At 35.7% G+C, this 15017-nt stretch overlaps 2 protein-coding genes across 7 annotated transcripts; one reads left to right on the top strand and one right to left on the bottom strand.

Moving 5' to 3' along the window:
• Nucleotides 1-758: 758 nt before the first annotated feature.
• Nucleotides 759-10464, bottom strand: LOC111916493 (putative serine carboxypeptidase-like 53). Of its 6 annotated transcripts, none has more exons than XM_052769393.1 (6): nt 9956-10464; nt 9516-9620; nt 9335-9426; nt 9125-9210; nt 8601-8729; nt 759-880 (listed from the first exon to the last, which is right to left on the bottom strand). In XM_052769393.1, the coding sequence occupies exons 1-4, from the start codon at nt 10134-10136 to the stop codon at nt 9184-9186; spliced, it is 405 nt and encodes a 134-aa protein (XP_052625353.1). In that variant the 5' UTR covers nt 10137-10464; the 3' UTR covers nt 759-880; nt 8601-8729; nt 9125-9183. The 6 variants fall into 6 exon arrangements, 3 of the variants coding, with proteins under 3 accessions (XP_052625353.1, XP_052625352.1, XP_052625354.1); XR_008230931.1 differs by lacking the exon at nt 759-880 and adding an exon at nt 7645-8271 and having other exon boundaries at nt 8356-8729; nt 9516-9759; XR_008230932.1 differs by lacking the exon at nt 759-880 and adding an exon at nt 7645-7896 and having other exon boundaries at nt 9516-9759.
• Nucleotides 10465-11123: 659 nt separating this feature from the next.
• LOC111916495 (ABC transporter G family member STR2) lies at nt 11124-14817 on the top strand. Its single transcript, XM_023912163.2, has 3 exons — nt 11124-11609; nt 12376-13103; nt 13673-14817. Exons 1-3 carry the CDS (start codon nt 11124-11126, stop codon nt 14655-14657), a joined length of 2199 nt encoding a protein of 732 aa, XP_023767931.1. The 3' UTR covers nt 14658-14817.
• The last annotated feature ends 200 nt before the right edge of the window (nt 14818-15017 follow it).

Below are 15017 nucleotides of genomic sequence, written 5' to 3'. Positions count from 1 at the left end.
TCTAAAACAATCATTATTGTTGTATTGCCATAAATGACGCCAATTTGTTGCTTTCCTCGAACCAACAAATTATAAGGGCTATAAAAATATTGTTAGTTATATCAATGGGTAATATAGCTAGAGAAGGGATCGTACACACATAGACACATAACTATCATAAAATACCTCTTTACATGAGTTATATTAGCTTGATACAAAAAAAATTGACAATTGGAATAAATGGAGGTAGGGTGTAAATTAACTAAATAAAGAAACTAATACATTTGATTGTATAAAGAAAGCAAAGACCAAACTTTACAGAAAAATTATAATTTGAGACAATTCAAATTCCTTATTCGATTCAACAACATAAAATTGATTGTGAATGGCGTTTACATAACTTTTAACCTAAGTTGGTATTAAGTGATATGTATCACTTTTACTTATAAAATTATCTACTTAAAACAACCTCTTTATGATCTACTTAAAACAATCTCTTTATGTAAACTTAACGTTTGTAAGCCTAATCTAAATAAGCTATTAGTTTTTGAGAGAAAAGTTACATTAAGTTCTTTACAAGTATTCCCAACAATACTCGATACTTCTCATAATCTCAAAAGTGTAAAGTATGTGATTTTATGTTTACAATGAATTAAATCATATGTTAATTGTAACATCCCAATTTTCAAGGCCAAAAATTTCATTTTTAAATGAGTTATTACATAAAACCATCAGTATAAAAACATTCATAATAATATCTCATGTCAAAACCCAAGTGTCAATAATCAAAACATATTATCATAAAACCATATCATAGTGCAATCCCAAAGATCTCATGTGCGGAAAACATAGTGTGATGCACTGTGATCAAGCCAGCTCCTTTCCTTTAAACACGAAGTACCTGAAACCAAAACTGAAAACCGTAAGCACGAAGCTTAGTGAGTTCCCCCATCATACCACATATCATACAAACACATAGCCTACATACTGCTAGGCAATTCTGGGGTGCCCGAGCTACCCGGTACGGCCATTTTGGGGTGCTGACCTACCCGTGTCAAGCCGTTTAGGGGTGCTGACCTACCCATCGGTCCTAACACCCGAACCTCGGGGACTATTCCACCCTCTACTACTACTATCACATATATCATAACATAAACATACTATCAGACATATGTGGGGTGTCCGAACTACCCTCCGGTCCTACCTACCGAACATGGGGACTATACCCCTCCTACTACCACTATTACATATAACATATCATGCCAGCATATAAACATATCAGGTAGTAGCAAACCTAGATGAATATCACAAATACAATCATCTGACATACAACTCCTACTAGTGGGCCGGTATTGTGGCCGTAGACCCACCACTACTGGAAGGTAACTCACCTCACACTGCTGAAGTCTCGTAGACTCAACCCCACACTGCTGAAGTCCCATAGACTCAACCCCAACTGCTGGATGATAGATTCCCAAACTGTCAACATCAAAACAACACCAAATTAATAATTGGGTTCTAATACATAACCATAAGTCCATGATTGGGGATAAAAAACTACTCTACCCCTAACTTGGCTCGACTCAAGCCCGAGGCCCAATCCAAAGGCCCAAAAGTCCAACTATGGATCAAAGCCCAACATATGGCCCAATTTTCCAAATTGTGCCCAAACCTTCACATGGTCTCATTTTGAGGCCCAACCAAAAGTCCAGTCCAACATTCGACATTCTATGGCCCAAAATCATATAGCCATTAAGGCCCAAACTATGGCCCATTTATGGCCCAATTTTCCAAATTGGGCCCAACTCCTCATATAGGCCTTACCACAAAGCCCATTAATTATTCTAGTCCATTTGCTTGATCTTGGATGGCCCATTAATAACCCAATCATCAAGGCTCAATAGAAAGGCCCAACAACAAACCCAAGTGAAATAAGGGTTTCACATAAAATGATGATTAGGGTTAAGTTTCCTACTTAACCCATTAAGGACTTAATCCACTAAGTCCAATATCGCTTAGATTAATCTTTACCAATGATTATTATTTAATATCTCAAGTTATTAAATAATTCTCACGTGTCCCGGTTAATTCCCCAAATTAGGGTTTATTGGCATTAGGGCTTTACAAACCCTAATTAGGGTTTCCAATCCAAATATTAGTCCATTTATCAAGTTGTTGGACTTTTAGGTTAATTAGGGCTTTATTGGGCCTATTAGGCCCATTAGAATATCATTAAGCCCATTAGGGTTTTATTTGGATCAATTAGGGTCCATTAGAGCTTAAAAGACCCATTAGGGTTTCAAGCACCCTAAACGAATCGAACTCAACGAGGCAAGCACACCGCCACCCGACACGGCGGTCGGTGGCGGCAGGAGGCGGCAGCCACCACCTTAAGGTGGTGGTTTTGATTTTCCTTTCATTATTCCAATTTTTACATTTTACAATGAACTCAAAAACTAAACACACACACTATACTAAATACACCGACACCCGCAACCACCCTTATGGTGGCCGACAGTGGCACGTGGCGGCAGCCACCACCTCACGGTGGTGGTGTTGACTTTTCCGTGAACTCCGGCTAAACACAACACCCAAACACACATATTGCTAATGGAAATGCAACCACACACACCTAATCACGAAGTAAAACACGCACACAGCCACCTCCCACGGTGGCCGGTGGCAGCGAGAGGTGGCAGCAACCACCGGCACAACGGAAAACCCAATGAAACAGTCCGGCGGCGGCGGCGGCGACGGCTTGGCAAAAAGGGCGGAGGAACACATCCGAGGGTGGCAGCGTAGCGTCATGGCGTCGTCTACAACACCCTTGGCCTCGTCAACAGTACCAACGACGGCGATTGAGGTGGTTTACGACCACCACATCAACAACACCCACCCGATGGCAGAACATCGAGTCCTTCTCGATGGCAGAAGGCAGGAGGAGAAGAATAAGAAGATACATAGGGACGGTGGCGGCGGCACTGACGTGCTTAATATCCGATGACGATTGACGACCTCACCACCCGCCGGAAAAGGCAACAGCAAGGCGGAAATGGCGGGATCTAACGGCCAGAGGTGGCGACTGCAACCTGCTTCCCTCCGTTACCGACTGAATGGCAGAATTACGTGAGGGTCTCCGTCTTCAGCAGCACCGAAGAGACACAACGGAGGCTCGGTGGTTGGAGGAGCAAGGGAGAATGGGTGGCGGCTGGCGGTTGAGAGGCATAAGGGGGAGGTGACGGCTGTACATGGATTAGGGTTAGGGTTAGGGTTAGGCAAGGAAACTATTATATACCCGCTACCATAACAATCTTCCTCCCATAATTACAGTTTCGGTCCCTCCCTCCCTATTCTCTTCAAAATGAGTCCATAAGTTACCCTTTGAACCCTGCCTCTTTAAACCTTTACAAATCATGTCCAACTTTTACTAAATCATCCCCCAATATCTTCACTATGACATAATCAGCCCTTCCACCTCATTTACTTTTTAAATTAAATCCAAATAATTACCACGGAGCCCCTGTCTTCATGAATATTTATAAAATGAGTCCCGAACTCACACTTTTAACCCCCGACTTCTAAAAATGTGGCAATTAACTCCTCGAACCCAACACCCTGCATATATAATTATTTATTTTAGGCTACCATTCATTCATTAGTTTATTTATTTAACTAATAAATAAACGGGTGTTACATTAATAACCATACATTGCTTGTTTGTTGTATCCATTAAAAAAATAGAGTTTAGCTTTACTCAAATTCAGCTAGTCCATGCGACCGTTCTTAAGAAAAGAATAAATTCAATCACTTTATGAAAACCATTACATAAATGACTATATTGAAATCAAGTATAAAACACCAACTCAATGAAGTACATAACACATGGTCAAACTAAGAACTAGAACCAGAAAAGAGAAGCTTTTACTCGTTCATGGCTCGAAACAATAATTTAATATGTAATTGATAATTGTTTTTTACTAACTAAATGATGAAAATATTGAATAACACTTCCAAAGTGTATTCATCATTATAACGTTGCTCCGAAAAATTGTCTTCTAACCTATAAAACTTATGTATATTTGAGTAAATAACCATGCCATGAATTAACTTTCAAAAAAATATGTACACCGAGTAACACCATGAATCTACCGAGTCAACTCAAAGGGAAATAGAGACTTGATTGAGTCACTTGACCTGGAGATCCAAAACTCGTATTCTGACTTTCTGACTTAACTCGACCGAGTCATTTTTTCTCTAGTGTGTGGCTCATCCCAGCCACTTCTATGTCCCAAAGTGTGAATTTTAACTAATGGACTCTACCAAGTCAAGTCTAAGGCATATGTTGACTCGATCGTGTAACATTTTGTAAATGTATGATCTTTTAAAATTTCATCTTTTGTATATCAGTTGTATTTTTCATGAAATCTAGACAACTCCTTAGTATCCTCCAAAACACATTCCAAGCCTCGAATTACCTGAAAACCATCCAAAAAGCCTCTAAATCGAAAGGTCAATAAATTTACCTAAAAGATCCTAAAGTATAGAAAATACATGATTTCTAAAAACTAAATGTAATGTGAATGTGATGCATAAAATGCATATAACACATGAAATAGTTTAGGGATTTTCTATACTTTTTGTAATTCTTGATGCAATAATCATATTTAAACAAAATCATTTTGTTTCGGGTACACTCACGAAGTTTCACCACTTTGACATTCATATAGATATTTTGTCTGGTAACTCTGGTAATATTAAGGAAACAATTTCATATGCACATTGCAAATACAACTTAGGTGGTGTTTGTTTTTTCTAAAAGACCTCTTTTAACCACTTATTGTTGCGCCGCGCAATACACACGCAACACTTGACCCTTAGCAGCTGTTTGTTTTGTAGAAGACGTCTGACTTAAAAACTGTTGTGCGTGTGCTGCGTGGCACATCACTTAACCCTCTGCTTTAAACATCTTCACACCTTACTTTAACTTATTGCAGCAATATGTAGAGGTTAAAAAACAAACAAACTTTTTATTACATGCCGCAGTCGTTTGGTTCCCCTCTTCTGCTAAAGAGGGTTGTAGAAGTGGTTTGCATAATTCAGACATTTTCGCTTCGAAAAAACAAACGACACCTTACGGTGTTTGGTTCATAGTATCTCGAGTGAATTTTAGTAAAATAGAATTTGATTACTATGATTAACTGTGTTTAGTTCAAAAAATGGAATTAATTTAATTCCTTAAAAAAACCATGAAATACCTTGCATAAGATAATTCAACTTTCCTACATAACATCTACTAAATTTATTTATCATCATTTAATCAATGATAAAAAAGATTGAGAATTAAATATTCTCCTACTTTTTTTCATACAAATGTTCCTAACAAATTAAATAGTGACATGTGTAAACAAAAATAGATGGATATTTAATTTCTCAAAAAAATTACACAAATATCCCTAAACCCTAAAAGATGGATATTTAATTTCTCAAAAAAAAAATTACACAGTTTGGTTTTCACATACGGTTTAGGGTTAATCAGTTTGAAAACCAAACTATGTGAAAACCAAACTGATGGGTTAATCAGTTTGGTTTTCACATAGTTTACTAAGTTAATAGTTTATTTTGGTTTATTTTATTTAAGGGTTAAATAAACAAAAGTTGGGATAAAGGGATTTGACTGATTCATATTGATGTCCACGTTGGGTATTGAAGAAGTCATCTACTTACCTAGTCTTTAGATAGAATTAGTTTTTTTTATTGGTTTCTTTATCTTCCTTTTGTAAGACTATATATATAGTCATCAACGTATGAATGAAGATGTGACATTTTGGGTTTCTTATTTCCTTTCTCTCTGTACATATTTTTATAACTCAATTTTGTATTAAACTCACATAAAGACATATCCGTGAGTTTAACTAAAGTGCCTGATCCAACAATTGGTATTAGAGAGGTTTAAAAAGTTGGCTGTTTTAAGAGTCGACTTTCGAAGGGGAAGAGCCTTCGGGTGCGGGGCTGCCATCACAGCGGAAGTCGGGTGGTTAGCAGTGACTTTTTTTTGTTGCCTGGAGCAGAAAACTTAAGGTTGTAGGTTCGAGACAGAGACAGCAGAGGTTGTGAAGGTGATGGTGTTTGTCAATGGTTAATGGCGGAAAGGTGTTTCAGTTGGTGGTTTTCTTTACCGGCTGTCTTTAGCTTTTGGTGGTGTCCGACAAGGTGGTGATTCCGGCGGTAGGTTGTGGGTATGTCATCGGAAAATAGAGAGAGTTACCGGAGATGCGTGAGAAAACGAACAGAAAAGATTTGTCAAAGCAGGAGGCTTTGGGTTTGTTTCGTTTTGCATATGAAAGAAGATGGGAAAAGCGAGTTGCTTTGTTTTCTTGATCGGTGGAAGAAGGTTCTCGTTTCACAGAAGTGTTAGGTGAAAACGGATTCTGTGTGGTGACAAACAACAGTCGGGGTATGGAGGACTTTAGACGTGACCGAGGTGAAGGTCGGGTGTCCGGGAAAAAGTCAGGATTGGATGAAGACATTGGACGTGACCGAAGTGGAAGTCGGGTGTCCGAAAAAGGTCGAGAATCGTTAAAGGCTGTTGTGAATGAATGGTATTACCAAACTGATTAAGAGGGTGATTGTTGGGTTAATCAGTTTGGTTTTCACATAGTTTACTAAGTTAATAGTTTATTTTGGTTTATTTTATTTAAGGGTTGAATAAACAAAAGTTGGGATAAAAGGATTTCACTGATTCATATTGATGTCCACATTAGGTATTGAAGAAGTCATCTACTTACCTAGTCTTTAGATAGAATTAGTTTTTTTATTAGTTTCTTTACCTTCCTTTTGTAAGACTATATATATAGTCATCAACATATGAATGAAGATGTGAGCTTTTGAGTTTCTTATTTCCTTTCTATTTGTACATATTTTTATAACTCAATTATGTATTAAACTCACATAAATACATATATGTGAGTTTAACTAAAGGGCCTCATCCAACATGCCATATGCCCACTTTTGTTTTCAAAGATGCATATTGCATTATCCCTAAAGCAAAGTAATTCTAGCCCACAGCATTATGTAATACCAACTTTTAATAATTAGCGGTTTAACATAACATTTTTGCAGCTAAATAGTTTATGAATTGAGCTTTGTAAGAAATCAATATGCGACTTTTTCTTGGGTTTAAGCACTCTCAAAAACAATAAACAATTTCATACCGAAAGTAATATTGCAAATCAAAAAAATAAGAACATAATCAATTTAATTGGTTCATATCATCTCTTTAATTGGTTCACATGATCCGAATGATCGGCTATACCTATTAAGAACACGAAAGATAAATTTTAAAGTATTTTGCCAAATGACTTTATCTTTATGCTATATTAACTTAAGAATTTATGGAATATAAATATATTAATTAATTTGACCTAACAATGTCAATAATACCAAGCAAAAAAACTTTGACAAGACTGGCCCATGATAAAAATGAAGGCGAAACGAATATGGGTATCACCCTATGTTTTATGTCTGCCAAACCGCTGAAGGTCAAATAGGAGACTCTTTCACTTATCAATTTTATTTTTACCCAAAGGGTTATATGGTATTTCCAAATTATTTATTTATTCCCTTCTTGTAATTTATTGGAATGTTGATTATGATAACATTAATACAAACTAGGAAAGTAACCCCCGCATTGCGGGGGTCGGATTTCAATTAAACCATTTGCAATAGGAATCTACGGTACATCTTTTATTGATTTATTAATCAGATGTAATTTTAATTACACGTTTATAGTTTCCAACCCTTCTGTGGATTGATGTGAGCATGAAAGCATTTAGCCTATATATATTACATACATCAAGTAATACACTAAGAAAAGAAGGCGTATACATCTACAGGAAATGAATACACATCAAAACATACCTGAAATCCAAAATAGATTAAAAAAAATCTTATAATATAAAAGGGACACAAATAGAAATATGTAAGAAAACTCAATTTAACTCGGGCAGGGGTAAATAGGGTCAACTGCTTCAATCTCACATCTATTTTGGCTAATCCCATAGAAGCTTTGTATTTAAAACATCATTGAAGTTGTTTGCCCATATATCACAAGAGATTCCAAAACTGAGTTTCTTAAATTGTAATTATTTTTTAACTTTTAAGTAATGAATGATCTAGTTTAGAAATGTGATATTTAAAATGAAGGACATGATGAATACTTACAGAGAGAAGAGAAATTTTGAGACTTGTTGGTTATTCTTTCTTTAAAGAGCCAAGAGTCCAAGAGATAATTTGCTAAGCAAATTCATTGACACGATTACATTACTATAAATCAAAAGTCCAAGAGATAATTTGCTAAGAAATGTAATAACATGTTACCTCATGCACTTTTCAAGAGAGGTCGAATGGAAAAAAAAATATAGGGTTTTGTATCCGGAGAAAAATAAAACCAATATCCCATCAAAAAAAAGATCCATTTAGCAATATTATAAACTTTATTAAAGAGATAAGCCCCACCTAAAAATGCTCTAAGTTGCAGAATTTTATAAATTGAAGAATGAGATAAAGATATGAAAATTATAAAATAAATCAATAAATCAGAAAAAATAAAATTATTTACATACCTGTAATGAGGGTTTTTTTTTCTCATGAGAAGGCAATTAACCATTCTTTCATTGTTACTGACCAATATGGTTCTTTTATGTCTACCAAATGGATGCTTCATACTCTCTGATAAGCTTTCTTGATCGCATCTAAAAATGAAAAAAATTGAGTTTTAGGACTCATGTTGGAAAATATGTTAATTTACTTAATTTTCCCCTCTTAAATCCATTATCCCATTAATGCTAGAAACAGAAAAAAAAAAATTATTTTTTTCTTCATTATTACAACATTGTTATATTGATTTAAACTGTAACGACAAAATTGCATCAACCAATGAAACCTCTATAAGATATACAACCAATAGAAGTAAAATGGCATACACAAATAGACAAACTCTAAAACTAATGAAAAGCGTCAGATTTAACTGCAATAAAATATATAAATAATGTTTTTGAGGTCAAACTAAGTATCTATTAAAGTTCAAAATTGACATTATAACGAATGAAGAAATAATGTTTCGTTCTTATATGTTAAGATTATTTACCTGCAGTCCTGCAATATAGAAATTGCTTCCTTTAAAGTGAGGTAATCTTTCAAGCTAACTCAATAGAAATAGAAGCAAATCTGCAGCTGCAACACAAGAACATAAGAGTATGTATGGAATTCAATTCCATTCATTTGGTTCATGGAATGGAATATCACATTTCATTTCGTCTCTTTGAACGAAATGTGAGTTAAAGGTTTGAAGTTATACCAGTTCTTTTATCGCATTCAAGATATCTGAAGTGGTATTTGAGTGATAATATCCAACTCCAATAGGTGAATGAAGAAAAAACAAATTTGTAACTGGAAATAGTTAACAATGTGTTTAGCAATTTCTCAATTATAAAGTAATATTAAATATGATAAAAGGTAAAAACCATATAAACTCCTACCAATGTTCCAAGATGACAGGTTCAAGTAAACCGACTTCCCATCTTTATTAACATGAGATGGCATGACATCAGCAACCTCTTTCTTCAAGTTGAAGCATCCACCAACTGAAAGTGGTAAAAACAATAAAAAAATTAAGTTGTGATGAACAAATAGGAGAAGACAATGATGTTCAATCTATAATTCAAAATTGTAAAGAGTAAGCGCATTTATCTCCGTGTTGGATTTTATTCCGTCTCTGGGCCTCTGTAAATTGTAAAAAGAAAAAAAAAAATTAAAAATCACACTTTCAAGCAGAGGAACAAATTACAGTCAAAAGCATCAAAAAGATACATAGCAAAAGACATTGATTGCAGTACGTGACCAAAAATCAAACAACTTCCATGTAAACTAAGGCAAAGAACTGAAAAAAGCCAAAAAAGCATAAGCTAAAGCAAACAACCTAATACCAATACGTGACCAGAAATGTTTTTTCCCTGGAAAGGTCGACCGATATGCAACTGAGAGGAGGTGCGAACGATTGAAATCGATTTTAGGGCTTCTGTTGGGCACCACCGGTAGGGATATAGGCGATTGGGTATGGTAACAATGGAACAACAGGTGGATGCAGTGGCGGTAACCATGGGAGAGAACGGAAATCAGACAGAGCATGTAACATATGGAGTTTGAGAATGAGATTTGGAAGAGGAAAGCAGAAAAAATCAGTAACTATGGAGAAGGTAGGGGGAGGAGGCGAAGCATCGAGATAATCGAGATAATCTGGGGGTATGAAGAGCCGGTTCCTCTGGATGTGGGCAACGGTGAAGCGGCGGGTATCTGTTGTCTGTATCTCATTGGAAGCAGTGGGAGGTGGCACCATGTGTAAAGTGAAGTTTTTAAATCAAAGACAGGTGTAACGTACTGTTACTTGAGGAACGTAGTATTAATGTGAACCCAAAAAAAAAAAAAAAAAAAAAAAAATACCCAACGCAAAAAAAGATGGCAAATCCTAACAGCAACTACAGCATAGTTGAAGGACTTAATTTGACAAAAAATACTACAGAATACTGTTGCTAAGGATTGATAACTTTAATATATTGTATAATAATAATAATAATAAAATGCAATCGTCAAACATTGAAAAACCATAACATACACAGAACAAGTTAGAACACAGCATCAAATACAAAATATATGTTCATACTTACCATCTTGTTACCCTATTGCAAGCTTTCATTTCACTATCCTCAAAAAATCCCTAACATATCTTTACAAAATCAACGATAGCTACATCACAATGTTGACATCTTTACTCTCTTTCATTTGTAATTATTAAACAAACCACAAGCAAATACCCCTCTTAACAAAAAATACCACACAACCCGTTAAACATTACGCTGTCCCAAAATATTCTTTCACGTAGCGGATTTACCTATCTAAGGACAGTTTCGTAATTTCAAACAAAGTTACAAAAACAAACGATGAAGTAAACAAGAAAATCCTTTTCATTGTTAGCAATGTATCCAATAACAATGTACACCTTTGGAACTCTCACCTGTCCAAACTAACCTCTTTTTAACACCTTTTCGAATTTCATGATTCTCATAAAACTTTTATCATCTCGAAATAAAATGAGTAATCATTATAACGGCGGCACACCCGACATGGTGATTGACATATCAAAGCCGATGAACTTCACCGGAGGTTTAGAGTTCATGAACTTAACGTATACAGTGATGAAGAAGCAAAAGAGTGAAGAAGGTAAATGGGTGAAACAAGAAGCTGATTTATTGAATAAGATTACAGGGTATGCAAGGAAAGGGTGTATCACGGCTGTTATGGGCCCCAGTGGTGCTGGAAAATCTACTCTTTTGGATGGTTTGGCTGGAAGGATTGCTAGTGGGAGTTTGAAAGGGAAGGTGTCGATGGATGGAATGGAAATGAACCCTAGTTTGATTAAGAGGACTTCGGCTTATATCATGCAAGAAGATAGGTTGTTTCCGATGCTTACGGTTTATGAAACGTTGATGTTTGCGGCTGATTTTAGGTTGGGGTCGATTCCGAAAGCGGAAAAGAGGCAACGTGTTGAGGAATTGATTGAGCAACTTGGTTTATCGGTAAGGATCTAAACGTAAACATATTCTTTGGGATTGTTTGTGTAGTTGATATCAGACGACTAAATTCATCTGATATCAGATGACTAAATTACAGTCATCTGATATCAAATGACATGTCAATCATTTGATATAAAAAGATGACATGCTTCAATTATTGGAGTCATATAATCATTGTGGTCGAGTAATTTTATTGAATAATTACTCGAACAATTCAAATCTTTCTTATATTCGATATTTTTGATGAAGTTATTGAAATTTTAGTTTTTAGGTTTATGTTTTGTTTTGTTTTCTTTTCTGTTTTCGTTTTTCCTTTTCAATAATTTTTCTGGTTTTCTCATTTAACGATGATATTAAAAAAAAAACAAGTAGTTTAATACTAAATAATATGAGGCGACGAAAATGAATGTCTATTATTTCAATTTTCTAAGTTATAAATTTATGTTCATTATTTTAATTATTTTTACCATAGTTAATCAATTAAAAACATATACGTAAAACATTATTTTTAGGAATTTCGGTTCAACATGGTCCTTTTCCGGTTTTGTATTTATAGAACGAATCAAACCTACAAATTCGGATTTTCTTATAACGAAAAATCTAACCGTCTACTTTTTCTAGATGGTTGAGTTTTTCAGTTACAAATGCTTTGATTGTTTTTTTTTGCAACCCCCCGTATCTAATGACGAAGCATATTTTTTCAGTCATTTGATATCGAACTGTATTAGAGGCAAATGTAAACTTACATGTTAAATTGTCTAACTTTTAGACAGCTAGGAACACGTATATCGGGGACGAGGGGAGGCGTGGAGTTTCAGGGGGCGAACGACGTAGGGTTTCGATCGGTGTAGACATAATCCACGGACCGTCACTTCTTTTTCTTGACGAGCCCACATCCGGTTTAGACTCAACAAGTGCTCAAAGCGTGGTTGAAAAGGTTCACAATATTGCACGTGCAGGAAGCACCGTGATTCTAACAATCCACCAACCTTCACACCGAATCCTACTTCTACTTGACCACCTAATAATACTGGCTCGTGGTCAACTCATGTACCAAGGACCCCCGAAAGACGTGGGGCTCCATTTGGGTCGTTTGGGTCGAAAACTTCCAAAAGGGGAAAACCCGATTGAGTTCTTAATAGATGTGATACAAAAATACGATCAATCGGAATATGGAGTGGATGTATTGGCGGAATTTGTGCTTACAGGTATGAAGCCACCACAACTTTCGGACGATGAAATGTCGTTTTCGACAATTCTTGCATCTCCTACGCCACCGCCTCGCAGGAAAAATAATCAACCGGAGAAACAAAATAGCTCCGGGAAGAGGCTTCATCTGCAAACCGTGGGGCGATCCGACCAAGAGAAGGATTTTGATCATAGTGTTAGAAGCCCATGGAATAATTCAAAGTCGTGGAGTCAAAGTGGAATTATGCAAGCGGTTGGACTCACTCCGACACGTCAACGTAGTTTTCAAAGAACTCCACACCCTGTAAGGTAAATAGTTGAGACAATGAGTTTATATACTCTAGTCAGTGTCACACATCATCTAGACATTGTTCTATCTGACTTTATATATTCAAGAGTCTTCTTTCTCCCCTTAATGGATCTTTTGGAGAAAAAAAATCTACGACTCCATATAGATCTAATAAACACCAAATTAGGGGAAACCCTACATACTTTATAATTTTTACCAATATAGACAATGCTTTTTAAAGTTATCAATAATAGCAAAGTACTTACATGTTTTTAACTATAATACGAACGTACTTACATGTTTTTATCCATAATAGTAACATACTTATATTTGTTTACACCTGATAGCAATGCATCATACCATTACTTACCAATAATGGCAACATACTTATATATCTTTATCGATAACAACAAACAAATAAAACTTGTAAGATTTTATAGACTTTGTGAAATATCTTGTTAATATTGATAAATAATCTAAGTATATTTACAGATAACAAATATTGTTATTATGTATAAAAAAAGTACATTGTCCATATTGGTAGCGAGAACTTGTTGACCATGACTTTGTGTCCCTTTTTTTTTTGCAGTGCATCACCTGGCTACTACACTTACTCAAGTGATATTGTAGCAGGAACCCCAACTCCACATAGTAGTGACTACACTGTCAATGAAGACGACTACCTCACCCCTACTAGTGGTCCAAATGTTGCAAGATACAATCACCTTGGTCCCAAATTTGCAAACTCTTTCTTTGAAGAAACATGGGTTTTGATCCGTAGAAACTTTATAAACATTAGAAGAACACCCGAGTTGTTTCTATCACGCCTCATGGTACTAGCCATCATGGGGTTCATGATGGCCACCTTATTCGTTAACCCTCATAAGTCAATGCAAGGAATCACTAACCGCCTAAGTTTCTTCATCTTCACTATCAGCTTATTCTTCTTCTCTTCAAATGATGCTGTCCCTGCTTTCATCCAAGAACGTTTCATATTCGTTCGTGAGACTTCTCATAATGCATATAGAGCATCTTCCTATACTATTTCTGGTGTAATCACATATCTACCCTTTCTCTTACTACAAGCTGCTGTCTATGCTAGCATCACTTGGTTTGCATTAAAGTTAGAAGGCCCTTTTGTTTACTATTTGGCAATTCTCTATGTTTCTCTTCTTACTACCAACTCATTTGTGGTCTTTGTGAGCTCGGTTGTTCCAAATTATATTCTCGGGTATGCTGCTGTTATTGCTTTCACGGCTTTGTTTTTCTTGTTTTGTGGGTATTTTGTGAATAGTCATGATATTCCTAAGTGTTGGAGATGGATGAATAAGGTGTCTACTATGACGTATCCGTATGAAGGGCTTCTAATGAATGAGTACCAAAGAGAAGAAGTTTTTGGACAGACTCTTATTGGGACGAATGTAACTGGAATTGATATTCTACAATCTTTGCATATTTATCATGAAAGGGATCCGAAGTGGGACAAGATATATATGATGTTGGGGTGGGCAGTTTTTTATAGGATCTTGTTTTATATCATTTTGCGTTTTGCTTCAAAGAATCAGCGTACATAAGCGGTGAAAGAAAAATGTGAGGCTGAATTAGCTTTTTGAAGTGGTAATAAGAAGAAAGTGTTCAGAAACAGGAAATTTTAGCTTGAATGAACCCTATTTGTTGCAGGTTTTCTTGTATTTAATCTTATGTATACGGATATGTATCACTTGTGAAGTTGTTCAGATTTAATGAAGATCTTTGTAAATGAAATGGCATCAATGTACAATTACTAATAAAAATCATTTCAATCTATGCATTCAAATCGTTGAAAGTTTTCCTACAAATACGACATTCAAATTTCATAGTAAGATGCAAATACTCCCTCATTTACAAAAGAAGGATCAAATGGGTTATATCTAAAACGTGTATAAAACATTGTT

This window comes from Lactuca sativa, chromosome 3 (genome assembly GCF_002870075.4).
Source record: "Lactuca sativa cultivar Salinas chromosome 3, Lsat_Salinas_v11, whole genome shotgun sequence".
Classification (NCBI taxonomy): Eukaryota; Viridiplantae; Streptophyta; class Magnoliopsida; order Asterales; family Asteraceae; genus Lactuca; species Lactuca sativa.
The sequence above is the reverse complement of the archived record's forward strand: the minus strand, read 5'-3'. Positions and strand labels throughout refer to the sequence as shown.

Bases quoted from the DNA above. Each gene is read 5' to 3' on its own strand.
- LOC111916495 (XM_023912163.2), top strand. From the start codon at position 11,124: ATGAGTAATCATTATAACGGCGGCACACCCGACATGGTGATTGACATA. The intron at 11,610-12,375 runs GTAAGGATCTAA...TCTAACTTTTAG, and splicing joins TTGAGCAACTTGGTTTATCG to ACAGCTAGGAACACGTATAT. The intron at 13,104-13,672 runs GTAAATAGTTGA...TTTTTTTTGCAG, and splicing joins AGAACTCCACACCCTGTAAG to TGCATCACCTGGCTACTACA.
- LOC111916493 (XM_052769393.1), bottom strand. From the start codon at position 10,136: ATGGTTACCGCCACTGCATCCACCTGTTGTTCCATTGTTACCATACCC. The intron at 9,621-9,955 runs GTTGTTTGCTTT...TACCACTTTCAG, and splicing joins TGGTCACGTATTGGTATTAG to TTGGTGGATGCTTCAACTTG. The intron at 9,427-9,515 runs GTAGGAGTTTAT...AACTATTTCCAG, and splicing joins CCTGTCATCTTGGAACATTG to TTACAAATTTGTTTTTTCTT.